Consider the following 26,619-nt stretch of genomic DNA (forward strand, 5'->3'; position numbering starts at 1 on the left):
ATGCAGGGCCACTCTCTTTGAATAAGCCGATTCGTTTTCTTACAGTAAGCTGACAAATTATAATGTCAGTTTGTGGACAAAAAGTTTGTACAGGTCCATTGTTTTAATTTTCTAGGCAGACAAACTTAGAAAGGAGAGAAGGATTTATCAGTTCTGCATAAGCTTTAGGGGCAGTATCGTTATCCATTGTAAACGGATAATGGCACAGGCGTCCGCCAATACCACGACAAAGAGGTTCCTCTTTCTCTTTTTGTTCCTGATTTCTTCTTTTGGTTTTTTTGCAGCTTTTATTATGTCCTAAATTTCTAACTACTTTTCTCTCAGGTATGCAGTTGTCACTGGAGCAAACAGGGGGATAGGGTTTGAAGTTTGTAGGCAGTTGGCTTCAAATGGGATTGTAGTGGTTTTAACAGCCAGAGACGAGAACAGGGGCCTTGAAGCTGTTAAAAAGCTTAAAGATTCTGGTGTCTCTGATGATCTTGTCGTTTTTCATCAACTTGATGTGGCAGACCCTGACAGTATTTCTTCGCTAGCAGATTTCATCAAAATCCAGTTTGGAAGACTTGATATTTTGGTAGACTACATTAATTTTTTCTCGTATAACTTATTTTTCTTTTTTCTTCCATAAGAATTATATATCTACATATTTTGATTACTACCTTTACTCCTTCAAAGTCATCAACTGAAATAGAGAAAATTTAAATCCTTGCGCAGGTGAACAATGCTGGGATTGGTGGAATTGTATATCACCCAGATAATTTTCGAAGAGGTTTTGAGCATTGTGGTGGTTGGGTAAAGTCTTCTATAAACATTTACTTTAAAATTGTCTTGGGAAGTATTTCTATAAACATTTACTTTGAACTGTCTTGTTGTTTAATTTTGAAATGATTCTAAATTAGGAAAAAGTTTGATAGCCTGTAATGAACAAGTTCCCTTCAGGTTAGTACTATTGCCTTTCTGGGTTTAATTAGCAAGGTGGATCAGTAAGTAATACATTGTCATTCAAGGAAGAAAAAAAAAAACAATTAGGCATTTGGGGATTAAGCATCTAATTCAATCTATAGGGACAGGAAAGTTTTGATGAATTGTTTGACTGGGTATAACATAATAGCATTCTGTCTGCTGATGCAGCCAGATGGGAAGCAAGTGAGCTGGACCGAAATGGCCACTCAAAGTTTTGACTTGGCAGGAAAATGCGTGAAAACAAACTACTACGGTGCAAAAGGAATGGTTGAAGCACTTGCTCCCCTTCTGCAGTCATCTGATTCGGCAATGATTGTAAATGTTTCTTCATTGTTAGGATTGTTGCAGGTACTGACCCTCTAAATCTTCAGCCTATTTGAGGATGAAATTGTGAAAATCCATACCTATTTATTTACTGATTTAACTTTGTTGGCCTTATAAAATTGGAATCCATTTAGCATTGTTTGGTGCAATCAGTTTGACCAGAACTTTCTCTTGTGATGTGGTGTAGAATATACCAGGTGAATGGGCAAAAGCCGTGTTGAGTGATATTGAAAACCTTACTGAGGAGAGAGTGGATGAGGTTGTGAACCAATTTCTGAAGGATTTCAAGGATGGTTTCCTAGAAGCCAAAGGCTGGCCAATGCAATTGTCAGGCTATATTGTTGCTAAAGCTGCTCTGAATGCCTATACAAGGATTCTAGCCAAAAAGTACCCAAGTCTCCGCGTTAATGCTCTCTGTCCTGGCTTTTGCCGTACTGACATGACCATCAACATTGGCCTCTTAACTGCACCCGAAGGAGCTGAAAATGTTGTGAGGTTAGCGCTGCTGCCTAAAGATGGGCCTTCTGGCTGTTTCTTTAACATGAAAGAAATACATTGTTTCTGAATAAAGATCATTGTGCAATAATTGTTGTAAGACGAAACTACAAGTAATGAAGTCCTAATTTTTCTTATGTATTTCCCTTCAAGTATAAGACATTGTCTAGTTCTTTATCTAGTCAGAATAAAATGAAGTTTGAGCTCAATTTATGCTGCAAAATAAATTATATGGTCATGAATTTCTGAACTGGGATTGGGAAACGATAAAAGCATCATGCCACCTGTATAGAATTTGAAGGATCAAAACATCGCCTCTGCAAAGCAAAAGATGTCAGGCAGTATCTGGGTGCTTTTCATTATGTTCAAAATTCAACCATATTAAAAGAAAAAAGCAAATTTGGTGACATGATTACAATTGATCATGTGCTTCTTAGTGTAAGAAAAAAAGAGGAAACAGAAAAACAGAAAAGAAAACCCATTACATGTTCAATGCCAATGCCGATACTGAAGGGCAAATTTGAAATGAGTTAGTCTGTTATGCTAAAAGAGTGAAATTTGTTTAATTTGTATCGACTAAGGAACTTGACGTGCATAATCGACAAAGAGATCTTGAATTACGAAGGCAAATCGATCTCTGTTAGTTTTTTTTGGAAGTTTCTTGTTAACCAATAGTAGGCCTCAACCATGTCACTTCTTGCATATTTCGCCATGTACGTGTCTGTTTCGTTTGGTGTATTGCAGCAGTTGCAGGCTATTCATCAAAAGGCATTGGGAGGACAGAAGGTTATTGGGAGACTTCTGTGGAGGATGTCAGGTGGCTCTTGGAGTAATTTGTATTAAGAATCTTACATCCATAACCAAACACTAGGCAATGAAACAAACAGTTTAGCAATGCATCTTAGGATTTTTGTCCTTTCATGCATTGTTTTTCATGTCCCGTTTAGCACAAAAAATTGTGAGAAGTTGGTCCATTTGTCTCCCTGGAGAGGCAGCTTGTTGACTGCTGCGGTAGCCAGTAATCTAAAAACAGGTCTTACTGTTTTAGTTCTCATATCTCAATTATCATCATCTATGGCAGAACCAACAAAAAGGTATGTATAAATCAGTTGCTTCCGGTGATTTTACCGTCTGGATACATTAATGATCTTCTTTTTAATAATATTTTTCTCTCTCTGGACAAATTATTTTGCCAGGTATGCAGTTGTTACAGGGGCAAATAGAGGGCTTGGATGGGGAATAGTAAAACTGCTGGCATCAAAGGGGATAATGGTGATACTTACAGCTAGAGATGAAAAAAGAGGCCTCCAGGCTGTTGAAAAACTGAAAGAATCTCATATCTCTGCTAATGTGGTTTTTCATCAGCTTGATGTGATGGACCCTGCTAGCATTTCATCTCTGGCAGAATTTATCAAAATCCAATATGGAAAACTTGATATTTTGGTATGTCAAAGAATCAGTTTCCCCAACTCCTATAGGCCTTAATGTTCAGCTTCTGGTTTCATTTCTCTTCATTACTTGTCTGATGGTATAGTTGAAACTCTATGCAGGTGAACAATGCAGGAATTGGAGGAACCATTACAGACTCCAGCAAATTGGCAGCTTCAACCATTTCTAATACTAAGGCAGGTCCATTTCATAGAATTTATTTCTCTCCCTCAAAACTATAGATCAAGTTTAGTTCTCGAAAATTCTAAATTCCTTGGATATACATGTAGGAAGATCTGCAAAACGTCTGGAGTAAGGTACTGATTCAAAATTACGATTTAGCAGAAGAATGTCTGAGCACAAACTACTATGGTGCAAAAAGAACAACTGAAGTTCTTATTCCTCTTCTCCAGCTATCTGACTCTCCAAGAATTGTGAACGTTTCTTCTACAATGGGAATGTTAAAGGTACAATACCAAAGAAACTTTTTTTCTGACATGAACCATTTTGACATTCTAATTGAACAAGTTCTGAAAAATCGTCTCTTCAGTATATACCTAATCAATGGGCTAAAGGACTGTTAAGCGACTGCGATAGCTTTTCAGAGGAGACAGTAGATGAGGTATTGATTGCATTTTTAAAAGATTTCAAGGAGGATTCTTTAGGAGCCAAAGGGTGGCCTACTTTTCTGTCGGCCTATACAATCTCAAAAGCAGCCATGAATGCTCATACGAGGATTTTAGCCAAGAAATACCCCAACTTTTGCATCAATTGCGTATGCCCTGGCTCCGTCAAAACTGATATCAACAACAACACTGGCCACTTTTCCATTGAAGAAGCAGCTATATATCCTGTGAAGTTGGCGTTGCTGCCTAAGGATGGACCTTCTGGTCTCTTCTTCCTTCTGGATCAATTGTATAATTTCTGATGAAATCCACTGCAAACTAGCCGATCAAGAAGCATCTAAAGTTGCTTTTGTTTTTCTTCATTTTCCTTTTGCGTGGTCTGTGTTCAATAATCTGACTAGCTTACCTTTAGAATAAAATTTAGTATCTGTAATTGTAATCTAATGACTCTCGTTTTATCCATTAATAAATATTCCAATCTGCAAGAAGGGCAATCTATTCTTGTCAATCTGTAAAACACAAGTGAGAAGGATTCCGACAATGTGTTCGGAGAATCACTCCAATTACTTTGAGCAAGCGATTTCTTTGAGTTTTTATAGTAATTGGTATTGGATAATTTATTCGGTAAAAAGTAGCTTATAGTGGTGTATTAGTAGGGAAAATGGGTTCCTATTTTTATGGTAAAAATGAGTTAAGATGGAATGGAGTATATGAGTTCGGTCACGTTTGTACTTTTAACTTTATTAATTTGAGATAGATTTGTGATATATAGGAACCCATTTGAGATATATTTGTATTTTTATATGATTCAAACATCTAAAAAACAGAAAAATAAAACGATAATTAATGAATATGCTTCACGTTTCAAGTTTCCTATTTAAATAAAGAAACTTGCTTCACGTTAATAATATAAAACTATAATAAATTATTTAAGACAATATTTTACGATTTCTTTTATTAAATCCACCGTTTATTTGGCGTCAAATAAATGCTTAAGATCGCAACATAATCTGTTGTCTATCTCCATTTCACATCTAACTATTAAATGACTATCAATATTTTTTTATTCATGCAAATCGTTTCTTAAAAAAAAAAAATTTATTAGAATTTTTTTTGTTTAAACTGGGTGTAAGTCTCCACCTATACACCAAACTATTAGATGATTGACACATATTTATTAGTTTTAAATAATAAAATATGTATCAATCATCCAATACTAAAGTGTAATACACTCATATATATATATGTTATTCTCCTATTAGTTATTGTGTATATACCAAGTCTAGAAAAAAATCTTTCTTCTTATTAAACTATGCACCACAATTAATAAAAAAATAAAATATATATATATATATATGAGTATTTTATACTTTATATTTCAGAATTGACACATGCATTAATCGATTTAATGCATAAGTTAAAACATACACCGAGTATATATAAATATATAATGATAAAACAAAAAGAGGGACACAGATTTAGACTTTATTCCATTTTCTTTGAATAAACCAACCCCATTCCAAAATTAAAGGTTCAATAATTGAAGTCTAACTAAAATAGGATATTTTGCTTTCACAGGGAAGATAAGAGAGTAATTATTTATATTGGAACATTTTGTTGAAACACATGTTTATTTCTTGTATAAAACTGAGATTGCATTACACAGGAGATAAGAATTCACCAGTTCCGCATTCCTTGTAGCAACTATCCCATTCTTATTCATTTCTAACTCACCATGGCACCAGGCCCCAATGCTACTACAACAAAAAGGTTGCTGTTTTTTTTTTATATATATATTTTTTTCTTTAATCTTCTTTGAATACGTATTAGATTCTAACTGCACTGCATTATTCTACTTCCTCCCTCTCCTAGATATGCAGTTGTCACTGGAGCTAACAAGGGGATAGGATTCGAAATTTGTAGACAGTTGGCTTCTAATGGCATTGTAGTGGTCTTAACAGCCAGAAATGAGAACAGAGGCCTTGAATCTGTTAAAAAGCTTAAAAACGCTGGTATCTCTGATGATCATCTGGTTTTCCATCAGCTTAATGTGTTGGACTCTGAAAGTGTTGGTTCTCTGGCAGATTTCATCAGAACTAAGTTTGGAAAACTTGATATTCTGGTAAATTAATTCTTACAGTCTAATTTCTTATTCAGGTTACTTATGTATGATTCTCCTGAGAATATATATTTGAGTAGAGTTGAAAATCTAGTCTGCATTCGGTGCTTTTATATTTGAGAGATGAAGGTAATTTTTATTTCAAAGAAATATGTTATGTTTTTAATATTTCAGAACTTTTGTTATTTCTATGTAGTTTTAAATGCCTTTAATATAAACTATCATTAAGACATAGTTATATCTTTTAGTAATATACCATGAAGATCATGTTTATATTAAAAATATTTATTTAAAAAGATCATCTTTTAAATCTAATTAAAAAAATTAAAAAACTGTTATTTTAATAGTCTATTGCGATTATAACATGTTTATTCCAATACTAAATTACTTAAGAGATACTCATAGAAAAAGAAAATTATATATCCCTAAAAAGTGTTAAGAAAAAAGAAAAGCTATAAAAGTACTCTTTTTAATATAGAAAAATGCCTAATCTCTCAAGTGTCAAAAGTGCCTCACTACAGTAGTTTTTTGAGCTTTGCCATATATATTTTCTTACCTTCACTCGTTCAATGGAAACCTTGTGCAGGTAAACAATGCTGGCATCGGTGGAGTTGTTTTGAACCCTGATAATTTGCAAAGAACTTTTGAACTTGGTGGCGGTTTGGTAAAGTCTTCTGTAAACCATTTTGTTTCTATGCTTTAAAGTACTGAATGTGATTTTTGAAGCAAAACTATTACTTCAAATTACATTGTTCCTAGTTGCTTTGAACTTGGAGGTTGTTCTACCTCATTTAGTTAACAAGGTTAATCCGTCAGCTTTTATTGTCGTTAATGATCAAGGTAAAACGAGTCAAATTAAAAGCAACATTGGCATGTAGAAATTAAGCATGCATAAGGGAATTTTTGGTCGAAATATAATGTAATACATCGATCTTAATTAATATTCTATCTCCTGGGACATGCAGTCATATGAGAATCAGGCCACTTGGAACGGACTTTCAACTCAAACTTTTGAGATGGCAGAACTATGTCTGGAAACAAACTACTATGGTGGAAGAAGAATGGTTGAAGCACTTGCTCCCCTCTTGCAGTTGTCTGATTCGGCAAGGATTGTAAATGTTTCTTCAATGTTGGGACTGTTGCAGGTACTCGCCCTCTTTAAAATATATATATTAGGGTTTCATATTTCATTTGAAGGAATATGAAACTCTTTTGCATGCTGGGTGCTTAAACTTCAGCTCACTATGGCCTAACGTACAGTAACTTCTCATCCCATGATACCCTCAATCTGAAAGTTAGTTCAAACATAGACTTCATTTTTTAGCGCAACTATTTTTAACGAGAAATTTGGTATTGTTTTACATTATGTCATGTGATGTAGAATATACCGAGTGAGTGGGCAAAAGGTGTGTTGGGTGATGTTGAAAGCCTCAATGAAGATAGAGTGGATGAGGTGGTGAACGAGTTTCTCGAGGATTTCCAGGATGGTTTGCTAGAATCCAATGGGTGGCCTACTAATTTGTCCGCCTATATCGTTGCAAAAGCTGCTGTGAATGCTTACACAAGGGTTGTAGCCAATAAGTACCCAAGTTTCCTTGTTAATGCCGTATGCCCTGGCTCTTGCAAGACCGATTTTGCCCACAATGTTGGCCTCTTATCCGCAGCTGAAGGAGCTGAAAGTCCCGTCAGATTAGCGTTGCTGCCTAAAGATGGGCCTTCCGGTTGTTTCTTCTATAGGAAAGAAATATCACGTTTCTGAACGGGAACAAATTATCAACACGCAACGTCTACAATTATTGAATATTTACGTCTTATCACAGACTATTTTCCGTAAGTTCTTACCTAAATTCATTCGGCTGTCACAATAAAGTGAAAGTTTTTCCTAAATTCTTCAATGCCTTCTTCTACTCCAATGTAACGAAATAGACAAGTAATGTATTTTATTCTAGAGAAGGTAATTTTAAAATCGCTTTGTATTTTATTTTTATTTTATTGTTTTATAATATTAATGAAATAATATTTTATACAATTAATAATATTTATTTATAATTTATTCTCTTATAATAAAATTAAATAATCAGTCTTTTATTATTATTATTATTATTGTAACTGGGTGGCTGATATAATAGCTACAAGCCCTTCTTTTGTATTCTTCGTAATGACCCCTAAGGATTATTACTTTGGCTGAAGAACCGATTGTAATTCTATTTTTGGAAATTCATCCTACCGTTTGGAAAAGACAAAATAAATCTTAATTTCTATTAGCAGCAAAATTATCAATAATTAAATATATAATACTCTTTTAGTTTAATTAAAATTTTAAATATTTAATTGTATTAAAACTGTTAAAGAATCTTTTATCCACTGTAATTTTAAATTACCTCTGAATATTTATAGATAAAAAAATACATGATACTGGGATAATGCAGTGGTTTTGGATCCTCTCAAGGAAATTAACAACACTTAATTAACTAATATAGAGACGATATGTCATTTGATGCACTTGTCCCAATGGTCGTTATTGAACCAGCAGTTATTCACCCATAACGACTAATTGTACATAAACCTCGAGTCAAATTAAACAATTAAAAAAAAAACAAAAAAACAAAAAAAAATTTTATATATATATATATATATATATATAAATTCACCTTAGTTATAAAAAAAATATATTTTATAAATAAAGCACAAAACAAATTAACCAAATTTATCTAATGTAGAGGCAATCAAGAAAGTCGCATAAGTAAAATTATAATCTACAAAAAAATGGACTAATCCAACTAATCTTGCTTGCATAATGAAAAGAGCTAATGATTTATTTTTCCATCAAATCAAATTAGTCAAAAGTTGCAAGCGAATATAGGGGTAAAGCACTGTTTCGGTGTGGGCCGCGAGAGCGGTACCAAATCGAGGCTCCAACATGCCAAAATCTTACATGAATCGGCTTAAATAGGAAAATCGGTAATAGAATATTGAACCAATAAGAGTTAGACACGTGTAAAGCTAGTGAGATATTTTTTGTGTATATGAAACAAAGAAAACATTGTAAGAACACAACTTTTCAATGTAAAAAAAAGAAAACTTTGATATGATATTAGAGCAAAATTGCTTGTGTATTGTTGTTTTGCTATGTTGTTGAGTCTTGCTGTGTTGCATTGGGTCTGTGTTGCTATGTCTTGCTGCTATAGTAGAGCCGACGTCTTGTGAATTTATTTTTTTTGCTGTGTTGCTGGGTTTTGCATCTTGTTGTCTTGTTGTGTCTTCCAGCTTCTTGCTGTATTGATGGGTCTTCACGGCTGCTACTGCTATGTCTGCTTGCTATGTCTTGTTGTGTCTTCTACTACAGTAGCGACGAAATTGGTCCAGCAGAAGACGACGTCTTGTTGCTACAGTAGCGCCAATTGCTGCTACAATTAAAATGTAGGTACTGCTGCATATACACTCTTCTCTTTCTAAACACGAAACCATAAGAACAGAAAACATAAGAAGTCTTTAGTGCCTGCGGTGAGGTCCTCGAATCGAAGATCCGTTCGTCGCAGAGATCGGATCTGACGCGACCCGCTTAGTTCGGGCTTTGTCGATCCAAAAGAAAAAAAAGACTGTGTTGCTATTTGTGTTGCTGTTGTTCTTGTTTTTCTTGGTTGCTCGCTGTCTGTTTGATTAACGACCACTTTTCCTTCTTAATCACATCTCAAATTCCCTATCAATATCTTTGATGGCTACTGAAGATTTTAATTCTACACAAACCTTTAAGATCGATGATAAGAATAGTGAATACTACATCCACCCAAATGAAAACCTATCTCTCATGTTAACCTCCTCTCAATTAACTGGCAACAACTATCATAGCTGGGCAAGATCTATGAAAATGTCTTTGATTTCAAAGAACAAATTTCAATTTGTTAATGGTTTAATTAAGGTTCCTAGGGAAGAAGATCCTTCTTATAATGCTTGGTTGAAATGCAACAATCTTGTGCTTTCTTGGTTACAGAGATCTCTTAATACAGAAATTGGGCAAAGTGTAATGTGGCTGGACTATGCATACGATCTTTGGGTAGACTTATATGATCGTTTTTCACAAGGTGACCTTATAAGGATCTCTGATCTTCAGCAGGAATTCTTCTCTCTACAACAAGGTAACCTTTATGTTACTGCATATCATACCCACTTGAAGATCTTATGGGATGAGATATGTAATTTGAGACCTCTGCATGCTTGTGAGTATTTTGCCAATAAATACAGGAAACAAGATTTTATCCTAAAGTTTCTTAAAGGGTTAAATGAAAATTTCTCTGTCCAAAGGTCCCAGATTCTTATGATAAAACCAATGCCCCCTGTGAATGAAATCTTTGCTATTGTGATTCAACATGAACGATCTTTGAGTGCTGCTATAGTTTCTTGTGATTCAAATATACTTCTTGCTGGTAAATTCAATATGAATGCTGGAAGTAGAACAACTGGTTTTAATCTTGGACATAATCAACACTTGAAGAAAATATGAATGGCTTTAGGCCAAAGATAGGAAACCAACAATTTAACCTTGGTAATAGTCAAAAGAGATTTTTTGGCAATTCTGGAATTTTTCCAAACAATGGAGCCAAGAAGCCTACCTGCACTTTCTGTGGAATGTATGGCATCCTGTTGACAAGTGTTATAGAAAGAATGGGTTCCCACCGGGATACGAGGGAGCAAGCAAGAATTTTCCGAGTTCTACAAACCAGGTTGCATATTTTCCTTCTAACAGTCATATTTTTTCCACTATTGAACAAATGGCATATTAATTGAATTATGACAATGGTAACTCTTTTAACAAATCTGGTGATGATGGTCCTATTACTTTTACAATGGATCAATATAATAGTCTGATGTCTATGATTCAAGAAAAGGCAGTTGACTCTCAGAATGCAGCCACCTCTCAGATTAATGCTCTATCTTCTGCCTTCGATTCTATTGCTAGAAAAGGTATTATTTTATGTTGTTATAAGCAATTCCACAATAGTAAATGGATTATAGATTCAGGAGCTCCTAATCACATTACTAATTCTCTCAGTTTTTTCAAAAGACATTACAAAGTTTCTGATAAATATGTGAAGTTGCCTAATAATGAATTAGTTCAGGTTACACGTATGGGCACTATTGAATTATCACCCTCATTGATTCTTCATAGGATTTTCTACATACCAAATTGTGCCTTTAATCTCATCTCAACTTCGCAGTTAACCAAAAATAACCTTTAATCTCTTATTTTTTCCTCCAAATTTTTTTATATTCAGGACATGAGACTTTGGACGATGACTGGTATAGCTAAGCAAGTGAATGGATTATATCAGCTTTTATAATAAGAAGATACTGAGAAGTTTTCAAATTCATTTTCTATTAGTTGTAATGTCGTTGTTTTTACTTTGTGGCATAACAGACTAGGCCACCTTCTAAACAAGTAATGAAATCTCTTGATCAGTTTCATAATGTTATGATTAATGATAATTGCTTTAAATGTGAAGTTTGTCATTTGGCTAAACAAAAAAAGATCTATTTTCCCTGTTAGCAATTCTTTTTCTACTTTAATTTTTGATCTTATTCATTTAGACATTTGGGGACCATTTCCTGCCAAAAGCATATATGGTCATTCATATTTTTTAACCATAGTTGATGACAAGAGCAGATTCCTATGGATCTATCCTATGAAGCTTAAGTCAGAAGCTAGACATTTGATCATTGATTTTTACCATCTTGTTGAAACTCAGTTCTCAGTCAAAATTAAATGCTTTAGAACTGATAATGGTAAAGAATTTGAAATTACCAATTTTTACAAATCAAAAGGGATTGTTCATCAAACTTCTTGCACCTATACACCTCAACAAAATAGTATTGTTGAGAGAAAACACCAGCATATTCTCTCTGTTGCACGGAGTTTAAGGATTCAAGCCAATCTCCCTCTTTGTTTTTGGATTGATTGTGTTTTGCATGTTGCTTTTTTAATTAACAGGACCCCAACACCAGTTTTAAACCAGTCAACTCCATTTGAGATCTTTTTCAAGGTCAAACCTTCTTATGATCAGCTCAAAGTCTTTAGTTGTTTAGCATTTACTTTTGTTTTACCTCATCCTAAGACAAAAATGCATCATAGAGCAATCAACTGTGTTTTCATTGGTTTTCCTAAAAACACTAAAGGTTACAGAGTATACAATTTAGAGAATAAAAGCATTTTTGTTTCTAGAGATGTAATATTTACAGAAAACAGGTTTCCATTTAAAGAGAATTTTGCTACAATACCGTCCATTTATGTTCTTATCCCTATTTATCAAATGAAAGTTCACTTGAAGATTTCAAAAGGGCAGATTCACAAATAGTTGATCCACTCTCCAATTAATTCAAGTACTGTTTCTCAACCCTCTCCCAAACCTACTACAAATATTCACCTGCCATCAAAATTTCACGATTTTGAAGTTTCTCTGCTCAAACCTAGAACCACACCACATCATATTTCTCAAGTTCTATCTTATGACAAGATCTCACCTCATTACAAGTCCTATATATGTAATACAACAATATTACCTGAACCAAAACATTATAATCAGGCAATTTCACATACTTGTTGGAAACAAGCAATAGCTGAAGAAATAGCTGCTTTAGAAGAAAGTAATACCTAGGAATTAGTTCCTTTACCCAAGGGCAAGCAGACTATTAGTTGTAAATAGGTGTATAAAACAAAGCTTAAAGCTGATGGGACTCTAGAAAGATACAAAGTAAGGCTCGTGGCTAAGGGATATACTCAAAGGTCTAGCATTGACTTTCTTGATACTTTTAGTCCTGTAGCAAAGATCACCACAATCAGAACTCTTATGGCGTAGGCTGGAACCTTTATCACTGATATCAACAACGCCTTTTTGCATGGTGACTTACAAGAGGAGATTTACATGGATTTGCCTCCTGGTTTTCAGCCTAAGCAGACCAATACGGTTTGCAAATTAAAGAAGAGCTTGTATGGATTGAAACAAGCAAGCAGACAATGGAATGCAAAGCTAACTGTTGCATTGCATGCTCAGAAGTTTAAACAGGCTGCTTCAGACTCCTCGCCCTTTACCAAAAGTACTGGATCAAACTTCATTGCTTTAACTATTTATATGGATGACATTGTCTTAGCAAGTTCAGACATGACAGAAATTGTAAAGGTAAAAGGATTTTTTCATGATACTTTCCAAATTAAGGATCTTGGAGAACTCAAGTTTTTTCTTGGATTAGAGGTTGCCAGGTCCAAAACCGGTATTAACCTATATCAGAAAAAATACACTTTAGACCTTTTGCAAGAAACTGGTTTTCTCGGAGCTAAACCAGTACTAACACCGATAGCATCTACTGAGAAATTGTCTAGAATAGGGGGGCAGGTTCTTCAAGACATTACAGCATACAAAAGTCTAGTTGGCAAGCTGTTGTACCTAACCCACACTAGACCCGACATAGCATATGCAGTATAATAATTATCTCAGTTCCTTTAAGCCCTTACAGATGCTCATTTGACCTCAGCTTATAAAGTTCTCCGATATTTGAAAGTGTCACGACCTGTGGGCTCCCACTAGGAATGGGTAGGCGTAAGGCCCGTAGTAAGCCTGACACTCACTGACTTAAACAAATCTCATCTCAAATTTATATTATTAAAACTACAAATTATCTTAATAGCTACATTCTACATAAATATTTCGGTCTGCGAGAAAAATTAGGCGAGACCTGAAACTCATAAAATTTACAACTGATACATCTACTAATTACTACTCATGGAGAATCTAAGATTTACCAATTTACATACCAAATCAAATACATCACCCGATGATGAAGGAGTGGATTCTTGAATAAGAGCCGAGAGGACTTACGAATGAAAATGAGACTGCCCTCAGTGAGTTAAAATCAAATAATCTAGAGACTATTGCTTCTTCTCGGAAAACATAGATTATTCAAATCGGTATATCAAACCATGCACGTAAATACAATCCACATTATAATCATACCATAATAAATAAATAAATAAAAATATATATTTACTTTTACGAGACGAGTGGCTCAGTAGAACCCTAACCCTAAATTCTAATAGCCTTTCGACTCTCTTAATCCAACAGTCTGGCGCCCGGAGAGCAAGCTCGATCAGGTCCTTACCTCCGACTGAACACTTGAATTCCAAATAGGCCAGAGAGCATCGCTCGATCGGGGACCTTAACTCCTAATCAATCAGAGAGCAATGCTCGATCGGGGCAAACAAATCCATAATAACCTTATGTCCATGATCATTACCGGTGACGTCAGTCCGATGTAATTCCCACAGGTGGCATGTTCTACGAAAGCCACATCCCCAAATCGGAAATCATCACATATAATAAATATCATTGTATAATGAAATCATTCAACCATATCAAAATAACAATTAACAATTAAGAGTAAGACATCGTGCAACTCATGTGGAAAACTCGATTATATTTGGTATTATTATAACATTACTAATAATAATATTTATATTATTTTCAATAATTAATAGTCCAGTTGAAATTATTTACGTTCGCGATACTAATAACCATATTATGCATAAACTTTCAAAATAGCATATTAAATCGGACTTAGCAATAGTGCAATGATTAAATGACTTTAACTTACGAATTGGGCGACCTCCTAGCTCTCCGCTCCCGGTGCCTCGGTTGGAGCGAGCCGAACAAACGGACAATCTAGTCACGGAAAACAATTTATCAAAATAAACAATCGATCATTAATCCTAGGTCTAGACTCCTAACCGACCGCCTAAGAATCTCGACTCGGAGAATTCTCACCGAAAATCCGCAAAATCTCCCCAACAACACGAACATTACCCCCCCGTAAAACGCAGGGTCCAGGACTGCCGGAAGAACACTTCAAATATCCAACAATTTAAACAACGGGAGTCGGGTCCCCAAACTTCACTATTTCCGACCTCACACAACACAAAATACGAGGCAGTCAAACTGACAGACAATTATTTTTGACTCACAAATATCATCAAATACTCAATATAATCCAATAAACACAAATTTAAAATCAAAGGATTTCCAAGATCAACGGCCAGAGAAATTACGAGACGCCGGCCGACTCGCTCCCGCCGGTCCGATCGACGATCTGGACACACCATCGGACTCACAACGACGCGCTGATGACGATCCCTGCTTCCGATTTTTCGATCTGACACCCGATCATCCGGAGAAATTTACGGACAATCACGGCCGTCGATTTGCAAACGGAGCCCGATCGCCACCAAACCGGTGCCATTTCGAAGCTTGAGCTGAGGAGAGTCGGGATACGCCCTCCGATTGTCCATCCTCCATCTGGAGCTCGCCGAAAAAACCAGAAAACACGGCTGCCACCACTTCGGAACTCTCCTCCGGCCACTAAAACCGACGCCGCCGAAAAGGAAGTTTCGCCGATCGCCGGCCGGAACGGCCGAAGGCGCTGCGGCGCTGGCCGAGTCGCCACGACTGCAGCCGACGCCCCTCTCTCTCTCTCTTCTTCTCTTCTTCCCCGATTTTCTTTCCTTTCAATATCGACATTAGGCCCCTGAACTTTTCCTTATTACAATTTGGTCCCTCAACTTCCTTAATTACTTACAATTTCATCCTGCAGAGTTCCAATTTAACCCCTAAACTTTCCTTTTTAGCCTTATTCCAAAATAAATTTCCAATTTAGTTCTAACACACAATTAAATTAAATAATCAATTTCCAACTTAAAATTTAATACTACTAATCAATTATAATACCAATTTTCTCAAAATTCTTTTATAAACATCCTTTACAATTCTACCATAATTTTTCAATATATAATTTTACTTATATAAATATGCATTTGGGAAAATTTTGAATAACCAAATAAAAATATAATTTATTCCTCAAATAATTATTTAATTAACTCCTTAAAAATCAAACTAATTGGGTATAGAAAATAACTCATTTATTAAATATATAAAAATTCGGGGTATTACAGAAAGGGACTCCAGGACAAGGCTTATTTTTCCCAGCAACAGGTGATCTCCAGCTTAAAGCCTTCAGTGATTCTGATTGAGCTTCATGCCCTGATTCCAAAAAGTCCATTACTGGATTCTGTGTTTTCCTCGGTTCAGCATTGATCTCATGGAAGTCCAAGAAACAACAAACAGTCTCACGCTCTTCAAAGCATAGAGCTATAACTGCAGTGACATGTGAGATACAATGGCTTCACTTTCTCCTTCAGGATTTGCAGCTCCCCTTTTCTCCAGCAAATCTATATTGTGACAACTTATCTGCCATCAGAATTGCCGAGAATCCCATATATCATGCGAGGACCAAGCATATAGAAATTGATTGCCATCTCATCCGAAAGAAAATTCAACGTGGTGTCATCAATCTTATGCCAGTCCCTTTATCAAAACAATTGGCTGATTCTTTGTAGTGGCTTTAGTGTTCTTCTTCATCGCTGACTCACCATGGCACACGGACAGCCTTCCACTACTACTACAACGAAGAGGTTTTCTTTCCTACTTCCTTGGTAATATTTGAACTCGTATTGGATTCTAACTGCGTTGTCTAGGTCTCTCTAGGTATGCCGTTGTCACAGGAGCAAACAAGGGGATAGGATTTGAAATTTGTAGGCAGTTGGCTTCTAATGGGATTATTGCTGTTTTAACATCCAGAGATGAGAACAGAGGCCTTGAAGCTGTTCAAAAGCTTAAAGACTCTGGTACGGCTGATGGTTTTGTGGTTTTCCATCAACTTGATGTGGTAGACTCTGACAGTATTGCTTCTCTAGCAGACTTCATAAAAACCCAGTTTGGAAAACTTGATATCCTGGTAACGTACTTCTTAGATTTTGCTTTTTCTTATTCAGGGAATCATATGAAGAGTAACTCCTGATGTATCTATTCTTACTATATTCACTCATCGAGAAATTGAAACCTTTTGCAGGTGAACAATGCTGGAGCTAGTGGCGTTGAACTAAAACAAGATAATTTTAAAAAAGGTTTTGAGCATGGAAAGGGCTGGGTAAAGTCTTCTATAAACTATTTTGTTTCTGTGCTGTAAGCTCAAGGTGATGTTAGTTAGAATTAAGACTATCAAATTACATCTTGCTACTTGCTCTTTATTTCAAGGTTGTTTCTCCGAGTTGAGCTTGAAATCAATATGCAATTACCAGGTTTACAATTGAGGTCCATAGTTCCAGTTCTTTAGGTTTAACTGATTGGTGTGTCTAGGTATATGATTTTACCCTAGATTGCATGGAAACATAAACAAAAATAGAAACGAAAAAACGCAATACGAAGACAATACCAGATACAAGATTTTTTAAACAACTAGAAATATAATATATATATATATATATATTATTCTAGATTTTCTATTGTATTATTATTTTTGTCATCATAAAAAATATAAATTAAATACAATTAATATAATTATTCATATTAATAATTATTTAATTATTATAGAACAAAAGAAAAATAATATATGAAAAAAATACATATATATATATATACTAAAAGCTTTTAAATGTAAAACACTTAAAGGATTAAGAATTTTAATATAATAAAAAATTAAGAATCATTTACAAAAAGAAAATAAAATAAGTAGAAAAATTAAAAAATAATTTGAAGTAGTAAATCTATTAAATGGAAAATATTTCTTTAAAAAGTATTTCTTAAAATCTCTAAAATCAATAAAAAATATAAAAAGAATAGAAAATATTTCTTAAAGCGCGTCCGAACGTGACTCATTTTAAAATTTCCGTGCAACCTCGGTTTTACCTATCTTTATTTGGAAATATTAATCAGTGAGTTTCCACTGTCATTCAAGATAAAAACAAGGCAAAAGCATAATAGGCATGCAGAGATCACGCATAAGGTGATTTTGGGTGAACGTTTGGACACGGTATATTATCTTATGATTCTATGTGCCGATGCAGACACATGAAAAGCAGGTCTGCTGGAACGAACTTTCAACTCAAAGTGTTCAGACGGTAGAACAGTGTCTGAAAACAAACTACTATGGTGCAAGAGGAATGGTTGAAGCACTTGTTCCCCTCTTGCAGTTGTCTGATTCGGCAAGGATTGTAAATGTTTCTTCGATGATGGGAGTGCTGCAGGTAAAGAACCCTCTTTCAGAACATATCAATGTGGTGGTCTGATACATTGAAACTATCTGTTATGCTGGCTTAATATTTGCCTAATTTGAACAGGAGTAAATTTTCCTTCTGTCATATCAATCCGAGCATCAGATCATTTAGCATTGTATACTGAATGTTTATTTTAATCAATTGGTGATGTGGTGTAGAACATACCCAGTGAATGAGCAAAAGGTCTGTTGAGTGATGTTGAAAGCCTTAGTGAAGACAGAGTGGATGAGGTTGTGAACCAGTTCCTGAAGGATTTCAAGGATGAGATGTTAGAAACCAAAGGCTGGCCTACTGAATTCTCTGCCTATATTGTTGCGAAAGCTGCTATGAATGCCTACACAAGGATTCTAGCCAAAAAATACCCCAGTTTTCTTGTCAATGCTCTCTGTCCTGGCTCTTGCAAGACCGACATGGTCCACAACATTGGTCTCTTATCTGCAGCTGAAGGAGCTGAATATGCCGTAAGGTTAGCCCTGCTGCCCATAGATGGGCCTTCTGGGTGTTTCTTTAATAAGAAAGAAATGTCATATTTCTGAAATGAAATCGAATTACAATAACTGTACCGAGTTGAAAGTACAAAGTTTATTTATTTAGTCAGAATAAAGTGCTCATTTTCTGCTTATGGGAAGAGTGGCCATATTGATTATTTCCTATGTGGACATAGGAAAACAGTGATGTTTTATGTTTTGTCCGATATGATGTTATAGAACGTTACACAATACTGTTATAATGTAATTGAATATGTTATTCAATTCCATATTTATGTTTGGTTGCATAAAGAAGATCATTAATTTTTGTTATTTTTTCTTTAATTCTTTTTCTTCTCTCTCTCTCTCTCTCTCTCTCTCTCTCTCTCTCTCTCTCTCTCTCTCTACATATAAATCTCTTTGATTTTTTCAGTTAATCGTGTATTAATTTGTATGATAAGACCTAATTTACAAAATTATGGTTTAATAATAAAGATGCAAGCTTGAAACATGCAATTATACTAAAATTTTGAAATAATTTTTAAGATTTTATCCGACACATTTAAAATTAATTTTAAATATATAAAAAAAAATTATTTAGAGTGAGTTTTGATTTAATTGATATTTATTGTCTTTGTTTTTTATTGATAAAATAAAAAAATAAAAAAAATAAGATTATTAATATTTTATAAAAATGAAAATGAGATAAATATAAAATATAAAAAATAATATTAAATTTAAATAAAGATTTTATTTTTTATGTTTAAATTTATTTAAGATGTTCTAATAACCTTAACCATACACTTTTCAGATATCTTATATTGACCCTTTAACTGATAATAGTAAAACCTTAAGTTTGTGATTTGGCCAATTTAAGCCACTGATAAAGAAAATCGGCCAAAGCAAACCCTCAAACGTTTTAGTTTCAGTTTTTAAGTCCTAAATATCATCGTCAATGGAAGAAGCAACCAAAAGGCAACTCTTTCTTTCTTTCTTTCTTTCAAGTTTCAGTACATCTATCTTCTAGTTCTGCTTCTTCTACTTGGTGGAAGTTTAATTTATTTTTTTCTTTTTCAGGTATGCAGTGGTTACCGGAGCAAACAAAGGGATTGGATTTGGGATTTGCGAGCAGTTGGCTTCTAACGGGATTGTGGTAATCTTAACAGCCAGAGATGAGAGGAGAGGCCTTGAAGCTGTTCAGAAACTCAAAGACTCTGGTCTCTCTGATTATGTGGTGTTTCATCAACTTGATGTTGCTAATACTGCCAGTATTGCCGTTCTTGCCGATTTTATCAAAGCTCAATTTGGAAAACTAGATATATTGGTATGCTCAAAACTTAAAAACTATTGATTCCGGTTCTTTATTTTTATTTTTATTTTTCACCTCTTTGTAGATTGTATTATGTTATGTGCAAAAAAGGATTTTGCGCTCTGTACTTAAATATAAATACCATACTGTCTAGTTTCTAGTTATAGGTTAACTAATAACTTTGGTGTATGAACAAGTAGCCATAAATTAGGGACTCCTATTTCTTCAAGATTGAATATCGTGTCACAATTTTATCGCTTGATTGAAGAAAAGGAGAATACAGTTAATTTTATTCTTTGTCTGTGTTGCGATTTGGTAAACTGGTGACAGGTTCACAGGATTTTTAACTAGTTCGTCTTATGGATTCTTAGTGCTGGAGAGTGATTTTGATCCATTTTCTGGTGATAAAGGGATGGCAAAATTCTTCCTTTTTTTTTTAATAAAACAAAGAAGGCCAGAGTCCTAGAAACTATGGCTGTAACCAAGAACAGCTCTTGGCAGCGCCACATCCTTCAGGTCCTGCACCATCAGATCAAGAACCTGAGGGGGGGGATGATCAGAGATTTCATGGTAGCCTAAACCATAGCCAAACCCAAGATTTGCTTACACATCAGCATAACGGTTGCCCTCTCTGTAGGCAATATTATAATATAGTAGTAGTTGTATGTTTTCTTGTTTTTGTTTATCTGGTTTATATTATTCAGCTTTTATAACTTGAATGACTGAAAACGTTGCAACTCTCTGCAGGTGAACAATGCAGGAATTGGAGGAGTTGAAGCTGATGATGATGCTTTAAGAGCTTCGTTTTCTAGTAACGTGAGTTTCTTTATACGAACATATTTGATGAAACTTAATTACAAGGTAAATTAATTAGTTGGACTATTTATTTTCTTGGATATAGGTGATACATCCTAATGACAAGGTAATCCTCCATACTAGCTGTGCCTCCGATAACTTTCAATACATGCAGTCAGTAGACTGTGAACAATTTAAGTATAGTATAGTATGATCTTTTACATCAAAATATTGATACACATGTTTTCGTGATTTTATATTGAGGCCTGAGTTGCTCGACAGGCAGAGCCAACCACAAAAGTTTTTGTCCTTTTAACTTTATACACGACTGTATTGCTCGGAACTAGCATGATGATTAATTTACTTGCTTTGATGCAGGAAGGAGCGCAATTTGGCTGGCTTGAACTTTTAACTGAAACATATGAATTGGCTGAAGCATGCATAACAGTAAACTATTATGGCGCTAAAAGAATGGTTGAGGCACTTTTTCCCCTACTCCAATTATCTGATTCACCAAGGATTGTTAATGTTTCATCTTCGATGGGGAAGTTGAAGGTTGCCTCCTTGTCATAGAACTTGCTCAAGTTTTCTTGGTTGACTTGAAAATGAATACAAATTTTTAACTTTTCTCTCAAATATCAAGGGTAGTTCTATTATACAAACGGTGATTTTGGTCATGATATGTATAAGTGAAATATTGTTTTGATTTGTTTCAGAATGTATCAAATGAATGGGCTACACAGGTGTTGAGTGATGCTGACAAACTTTCAGAAGAGAGAATTGATGAGGTGTTGGGCAAGTATCTAACAGATTTTAAGGAGGGTACGCGTAAAACCAACGGTTGGCCTGCTTTATTGTCTGCCTACATACTCTCAAAAGCTGCCATGAATGCCTACACAAGGATCATCGCCAAGAACTTCCCAACTTTTCGCATCAACTGTGTCTGTCCTGGGTATGTCAAAACAGATATAAACTTTTCTACAGGAAAATTACCTGTTAAAGAGGGAGCAGAAAGTCCAGTGAGATTAGCACTATTGCCTAATAATGGTCCTTCGGGTTGCTTTTTCTTTCGGAAGGAGGAGTCACCTTTTTGATTGGACAGGACGCACCTCTGTGGATAAAGATATAGACATACTAGCCAAGTTATTGGTTTTTCACTTGTCAATATTAGGGAAGATTTGGAAAATAGCACTGCATTCATTTCAGAATTACAATTGGTAATAAAAATGTTCCTTTGATGACTAATTAAGGCATTTAAATTTTTTTAAGTTATTATGTGTTATATATAGATATACAGTCCACTCTTTTATATCTAATATTTAATAATTATTTTAATATATTTGTATACTTTTTTTTTCATATTCATTTTCATTTCTCGATTGAGAAATGTAAAAGTCAAACAATCTCTTTTTTCTGTGCGTCTCTCCAATCAACTAATTTGGCTTTTTCTTTGATTATCTATCATTCTTTACTGTGCTTTTGTTTTGAATTACAAATCTAGGGTTTGTTTCATTTCATCTCGTTTTCTTTTCCTGGGTATTTTCAAAATATAATGTGGGACTGTTTTGTGTTTATTATGTTGGACTCAGCTATACATAGTAGCTAACAGTAAATACAGTAGATGAACAATCTCATACTTTTGCATAATAAAGTACTGGGAAATCCAATCTTTAGCCATTTCAGAATATAAATCAAACAACAAGCTTATCCCTTTGAAAGAGGCAATCAACAGTATACGAATGCCAACTCTTATTTATTTATTTCCCAATTGGGTTGGGAAGTTGCCCACTACAGACAAATTACTATAGGGCAGAAGTTTCTTGCCCCATGTAAAGATAGAGGTACTGCTTTTCTTTTCTTGGGTAGTTTCGCGGCAACTCCTTATTGTCAAATTCTCCTACTTTGCCATTTTTTTTCTTTTTGTTTTTGTTATGGCAGATTGGTTAGCTAAGTGTTCCTTTGAATCTTGGATCAATCAATAGTAATTAACCCAAATTTAGGTACAACTTCGTGTCTAGTTAAGATTTTTGGTGCCAATTCTTGTCTTCGAAACCAAGTAAAGATCTAAGGTCTGGGTTAGGGTTGTTATCGATTACCCAAGTAAGAATCACATTTTTCTCCATATATAAGCTATCATTTTCCTAATAAAATTATTCAGGTAATTGTTATTCTTGCTCTGCGAAAACTAAAAAAGTCTCCAGTGCCAGTATTTCTTTTTTGCTTGATAATCTTATAGTGATTTTATTTTATTTTTTTCAAAGAAAGAAACTTCTGTAGAAAAAGTAATAACTATTTTTATTTTATCTGTCAGAACCTCCAATAAAAGTAAAAATAATAATAATTTAGATATTTTTTTCAAACTTTACAGGTCTTTTAATTATTTAAGATAGCGAAACAATCTCTGCCGCTAAAATTCCACGTGGACGACCATCATTCATAGGTAGTTTTTTTCTTTTTCCGAAAAACAAGGGAGAGTTGGTACAGCTAGGAACATTAGAAAATATACATATTCTTTTCGTGCAGATCCAAAATTTCCTTTTTCATGCTCAAGCTACCCCTCAACAATAGCTTAAATACCCAGAAACTCCCTTACTTGCTTCCGCCATTTTAGATCTGTTTTCAAAATCCGTGTCCAAACTTCTGACTCCACTCTTGCTGCTAAGGTGATTTTTCTTTCTTCTTTCAATATTCCTTTTCGATTTCTTAGTATGGATTTTATTTTCCCTTCTGTTTAGTTAAATGCAATTACACTGCTCTAGTTCTTTCTACTGTGTTTGGCTGCAAGGATTACTTTTGTTGCTGATTTGGTAGCCCCATACGTGGTCCTTGAGTTTAATTTGTTTGCCATTTTATTCTTTTGTTGAAGTTGGAACCTGAATTGCAAATTCTAATTAATGCAGAGGGTTTAGGAGCCTTTTCTTTTCTTTTATTTATTTATTTTTTCTTTCAACTGAATGCCTTACCATATTGTGAATTTCAGAACAGGGAAGTAAATTCAGTCACTAAATCAATGGCTGTGAGAAAACCTGGTTTAATTGCTTTGTTTGATGTTGATGGGACTCTCACAGCTCCAAGAAAGGTGCCAAATTTCTTTTCCGATCCATTTTCTTCTGTTATTTTTCAGTCACATCTTAGATATTACAAGACCTAAGCAAATTATCACACTTGTCGGATAGATTTATTGACCAAAAAGAAAAAAAGAAAGATTCTGATTTTCTGTACCTTATACTTAAAATTTAACTTATTTTGTTCAATGTTTCCAACTCATATTCCAGGTAGCCACCTCGAAGATGATAGAGTTCATGCAGGAACTTCGGAAGGTATGCACCCATAACGCGTAACTATTAATTCATCCAAGGATGGGTTTTATTTTTGTTTTCTTCTACTCACTTTTATCAAGTGACTACCATATAATTGAGGTTAGCTTTTTTTCAACTGAAGGTTGTTACTGTTGGAGTTGTGGGTGGATCTGACCTCTCTAAGATATCAGAGCAACTTGGCAACACAGGTTTGCTAAGTAGCTCTTTAATATATGTTGTTGAACAAAGTAATAAAGGGCTACTAATTTTTATTTGGCTATGCAGTTACTAATGATTATGATTATGTATTCTCCGAGAATGGGCTTGTGGCTCACAAAGACGGGAAACTTATTGGCACCCAGGTATTTTTTTATGATTATGATTAAGCTCAGAATTAGATCTTTTGTCCTCAAATTCATGGAATGCTATGAATTGTGTGAATTTAACCTTTCTTCTAAATTGATGCCTGATTTCCTGATGGTTGATGTACTTTCCTTTTGCCAGAGCTTGAAGACATTTCTTGGAGATGAAAAGCTCAAGGTAAGTAACTTCCTCATTAAACATCTTCAGATCACTTGAAAGATACGGGAGAAACAGATAAATGCAACAATAAATTCATAAAGAATAATATTTTCAGGAGGCGGCTTAGTATTTTGATATGCTCTTATGTGCCGAAATCTTGTAACAGCGGTCGTGGATTTCCCTGCGAAACTGCATACATAGAAAAGAGATTAAAAATTCTAAAAGCTTCTGAATGGCAAAAGGCCAATTTGGAACTAATTGTGAAATAGCAGGCTTGATTAACTAGATTCAGCTGCTATTGTTTTGGCAATGGATATTAACTCTCAATCATTAGATGCACATTGTATTTACTGGCATAAGAACTGTTTTACAACATTATTCTGATAGATCGTGAATACTGTGCAGGAATTTATAAATTTTACACTGCATTATATTGCTGACTTGGATATTCCAATAAAACGGTGAGATTATTGGAAGTCTGAAAGTTGGTTTTTTGTGCATGTCAAGCTAGTAAAGGACAAAAGTTGAATAAGACTTCTTCTTTTCCATCAATTCATGTAGAGGAACATTTATAGAATTTCGGAGTGGAATGATAAATGTATCACCAATTGGGCGGAATTGCAGCCAAGAAGAAAGGGATGATTTTGAAAAGTATGACAAGGTCAGAAAGGACACCAATTTGGCTTTTTTCTATCAGTTTATTTGGAAGCTATTGTTTTCATGGTCTGAATTCTATGTCTGGTTGATCTCTATGCTAAAATACAGTAAGTGATTGATTTCAGGTCCACAACATACGCCCGAAAATGGTGTCTGTGCTACGGGAGAAATTCGCTCACCTTAACCTGACATTTTCAATAGGCGGGCAGATAAGCTTTGATGTAACTATATAGTATATGATCATTTTGAACTGGTTATTTAGAAGACAGGTTGCTAGAGTGCAGACATATTCATTAATGCTTCTGACAGGTTTTTCCTGAAGGATGGGATAAAACATACTGCTTGAGATACCTTGAAGAGTTCAATGAAATTCACTTTTTTGGTGACAAAACTTACAAGGTTATACTCTTATTTCATTGATTACCTCTTTTCATGATATCTTGCTTTATATGGTTGTAGTTAAAAAAAAATGTGCACATCAATTATGATAAGATCTAAGGGATCTGCTATGAAGAAAGATGATTCCGGTCATTGTAACTGATTATTGAGCCAAAATGCAGTAGTAACTTCACTTCTCCTCCTCTCCAGAGTTAAATAAATACTTAATTTCACCCCCAAAATCCAGACTTGCTCCACAGCCGTGGACATCTTTTGGTCATACTGTCATCAACTGTACCATTGTTTAACAATTTCTCTGCTTCTTGTTTTCTAGCATATTATTTTTCTCATTGTTGAATAATCTTTCAATTTGGTTTTTATCAGGGAGGAAATGATCATGAAATTTATGAATCAGAGCGAACAGTGGGTCACACAGGTCAGCATCTTCAACCTATTTAATGGCATATTGATTCCATATGGAATCTCATTTGGCTTTCATAAGTGTCACTTCCAGCTGTTTATATGGTCTATGAAATGATTTCAAATCTGCCACTTTCCCTTTTGCAGTTACCAGTCCTGATGATACAATGGAGCAGTGTAAAGCTCTCTTCCTCGCAAACCACTGAGCCTGTGTCTATTTTTTGTTTTCAGCTGTATTCCATTTGTATTTTACACATTAAGAATAAGGTCCAAGTAGAATTCCTTCTGTAATTTGTATTGTATGAACAGGGAGAACTCGATTGTAATTTTTGAACCCTGCTTATAAGAAATACCCACGTAATTTGACAATTCTCACATTTTTGCTACTTGTCCATGTCATTTCTGGTCCTGGGCTGTGGACTCTGCAAAAATTCCTTTATCCACATTTCTGTTTTTGGGCCACAACCAACCATAAAAAAATGTCTAAATATTAGTAGTTTAAGCTCAAATAGGGATTGTGGTAGAATCAACTCAGAGTCAGATGTGTGATATTCATCGTAATTAATTACTAATTAGGATAAGTTCAAAACTGCAAATGTTTGAATTTTTATCAGTAATTGTATCATATTATATAGGGATTTATATGTAATGTGTGTGTGTGTGTGT

At 34.7% G+C, this 26,619-nt stretch overlaps 4 protein-coding genes across 4 annotated transcripts; all 4 read left to right on the top strand.

Moving 5' to 3' along the window:
- Positions 1 to 4,330, top strand: LOC8261841. The gene is made up of 11 exons (XM_048370441.1): positions 1 to 234; positions 325 to 574; positions 715 to 792; positions 1,132 to 1,311; positions 1,475 to 1,850; positions 2,527 to 2,568; positions 2,627 to 2,876; positions 2,979 to 3,225; positions 3,333 to 3,407; positions 3,501 to 3,677; positions 3,761 to 4,330. The coding sequence occupies exons 1-11, from the start codon at positions 200 to 202 to the stop codon at positions 4,136 to 4,138; spliced, it is 2,088 nt and encodes a 695-aa protein (XP_048226398.1). The 5' UTR covers positions 1 to 199; the 3' UTR covers positions 4,139 to 4,330.
- A 1,066-nt stretch (positions 4,331 to 5,396) lies between these two features.
- LOC8261842 ((+)-neomenthol dehydrogenase) lies at positions 5,397 to 8,004 on the top strand. The gene is made up of 5 exons (XM_002511777.3): positions 5,397 to 5,606; positions 5,709 to 5,958; positions 6,542 to 6,619; positions 6,921 to 7,100; positions 7,337 to 8,004. Exons 1-5 carry the CDS (start codon positions 5,572 to 5,574, stop codon positions 7,712 to 7,714), a joined length of 921 nt encoding a protein of 306 aa, XP_002511823.2. The 5' UTR covers positions 5,397 to 5,571; the 3' UTR covers positions 7,715 to 8,004.
- Positions 8,005 to 16,371: 8,367 nt separating this feature from the next.
- On the top strand, positions 16,372 to 21,945 carry LOC8261843 ((+)-neomenthol dehydrogenase-like). The gene is given in 10 exon segments (XM_015729000.3): positions 16,372 to 16,465; positions 16,539 to 16,788; positions 16,903 to 16,980; positions 17,897 to 18,076; positions 18,265 to 18,572; positions 19,651 to 19,897; positions 20,630 to 20,698; positions 20,784 to 20,804; positions 21,056 to 21,232; positions 21,394 to 21,945. Coding segments are annotated over 10 exon segments (1,749 nt in total). The 5' UTR covers positions 16,372 to 16,424; the 3' UTR covers positions 21,772 to 21,945.
- Positions 21,946 to 23,147: 1,202 nt separating this feature from the next.
- On the top strand, positions 23,148 to 26,322 carry LOC8261844 (phosphomannomutase). Its single transcript, XM_002511779.4, has 12 exons — positions 23,148 to 23,340; positions 23,658 to 23,756; positions 23,953 to 23,997; positions 24,119 to 24,185; positions 24,262 to 24,338; positions 24,481 to 24,516; positions 24,904 to 24,959; positions 25,060 to 25,159; positions 25,281 to 25,376; positions 25,465 to 25,554; positions 25,918 to 25,969; positions 26,101 to 26,322. The coding sequence occupies exons 2-12, from the start codon at positions 23,688 to 23,690 to the stop codon at positions 26,157 to 26,159; spliced, it is 747 nt and encodes a 248-aa protein (XP_002511825.2). The 5' UTR covers positions 23,148 to 23,340; positions 23,658 to 23,687; the 3' UTR covers positions 26,160 to 26,322.
- Positions 26,323 to 26,619: the final 297 nt, after the last annotated feature.

This window comes from Ricinus communis, chromosome 1 (assembly GCF_019578655.1).
Source record: "Ricinus communis isolate WT05 ecotype wild-type chromosome 1, ASM1957865v1, whole genome shotgun sequence".
NCBI classification, from domain to species: domain Eukaryota; kingdom Viridiplantae; phylum Streptophyta; class Magnoliopsida; order Malpighiales; family Euphorbiaceae; genus Ricinus; species Ricinus communis.

Excerpts from the sequence above, each read along its gene's own strand:
- LOC8261842 (XM_002511777.3), top strand. The coding sequence starts at position 5,572 with ATGGCACCAGGCCCCAATGCTACTACAACAAAAAG. Across the intron at positions 5,959-6,541 it reads TTGGAAAACTTGATATTCTG|GTAAACAATGCTGGCATCGG; the intron begins GTAAATTAATTC and ends AACCTTGTGCAG. Across the intron at positions 7,101-7,336 it reads CAATGTTGGGACTGTTGCAG|AATATACCGAGTGAGTGGGC; the intron begins GTACTCGCCCTC and ends CATGTGATGTAG.
- LOC8261841 (XM_048370441.1), top strand. The coding sequence starts at position 200 with ATGGCACAGGCGTCCGCCAATACCACGACAAAGAG. Across the intron at positions 1,312-1,474 it reads CATTGTTAGGATTGTTGCAG|AATATACCAGGTGAATGGGC; the intron begins GTACTGACCCTC and ends GATGTGGTGTAG. Across the intron at positions 2,877-2,978 it reads ATGGCAGAACCAACAAAAAG|GTATGCAGTTGTTACAGGGG; the intron begins GTATGTATAAAT and ends TTATTTTGCCAG.
- LOC8261844 (XM_002511779.4), top strand. The coding sequence starts at position 23,688 with ATGGCTGTGAGAAAACCTGGTTTAATTGCTTTGTTTGATGTTGATGGG. Across the intron at positions 24,960-25,059 it reads TTGGATATTCCAATAAAACG|AGGAACATTTATAGAATTTC; the intron begins GTGAGATTATTG and ends CAATTCATGTAG. Across the intron at positions 25,555-25,917 it reads TTGGTGACAAAACTTACAAG|GGAGGAAATGATCATGAAAT; the intron begins GTTATACTCTTA and ends GGTTTTTATCAG.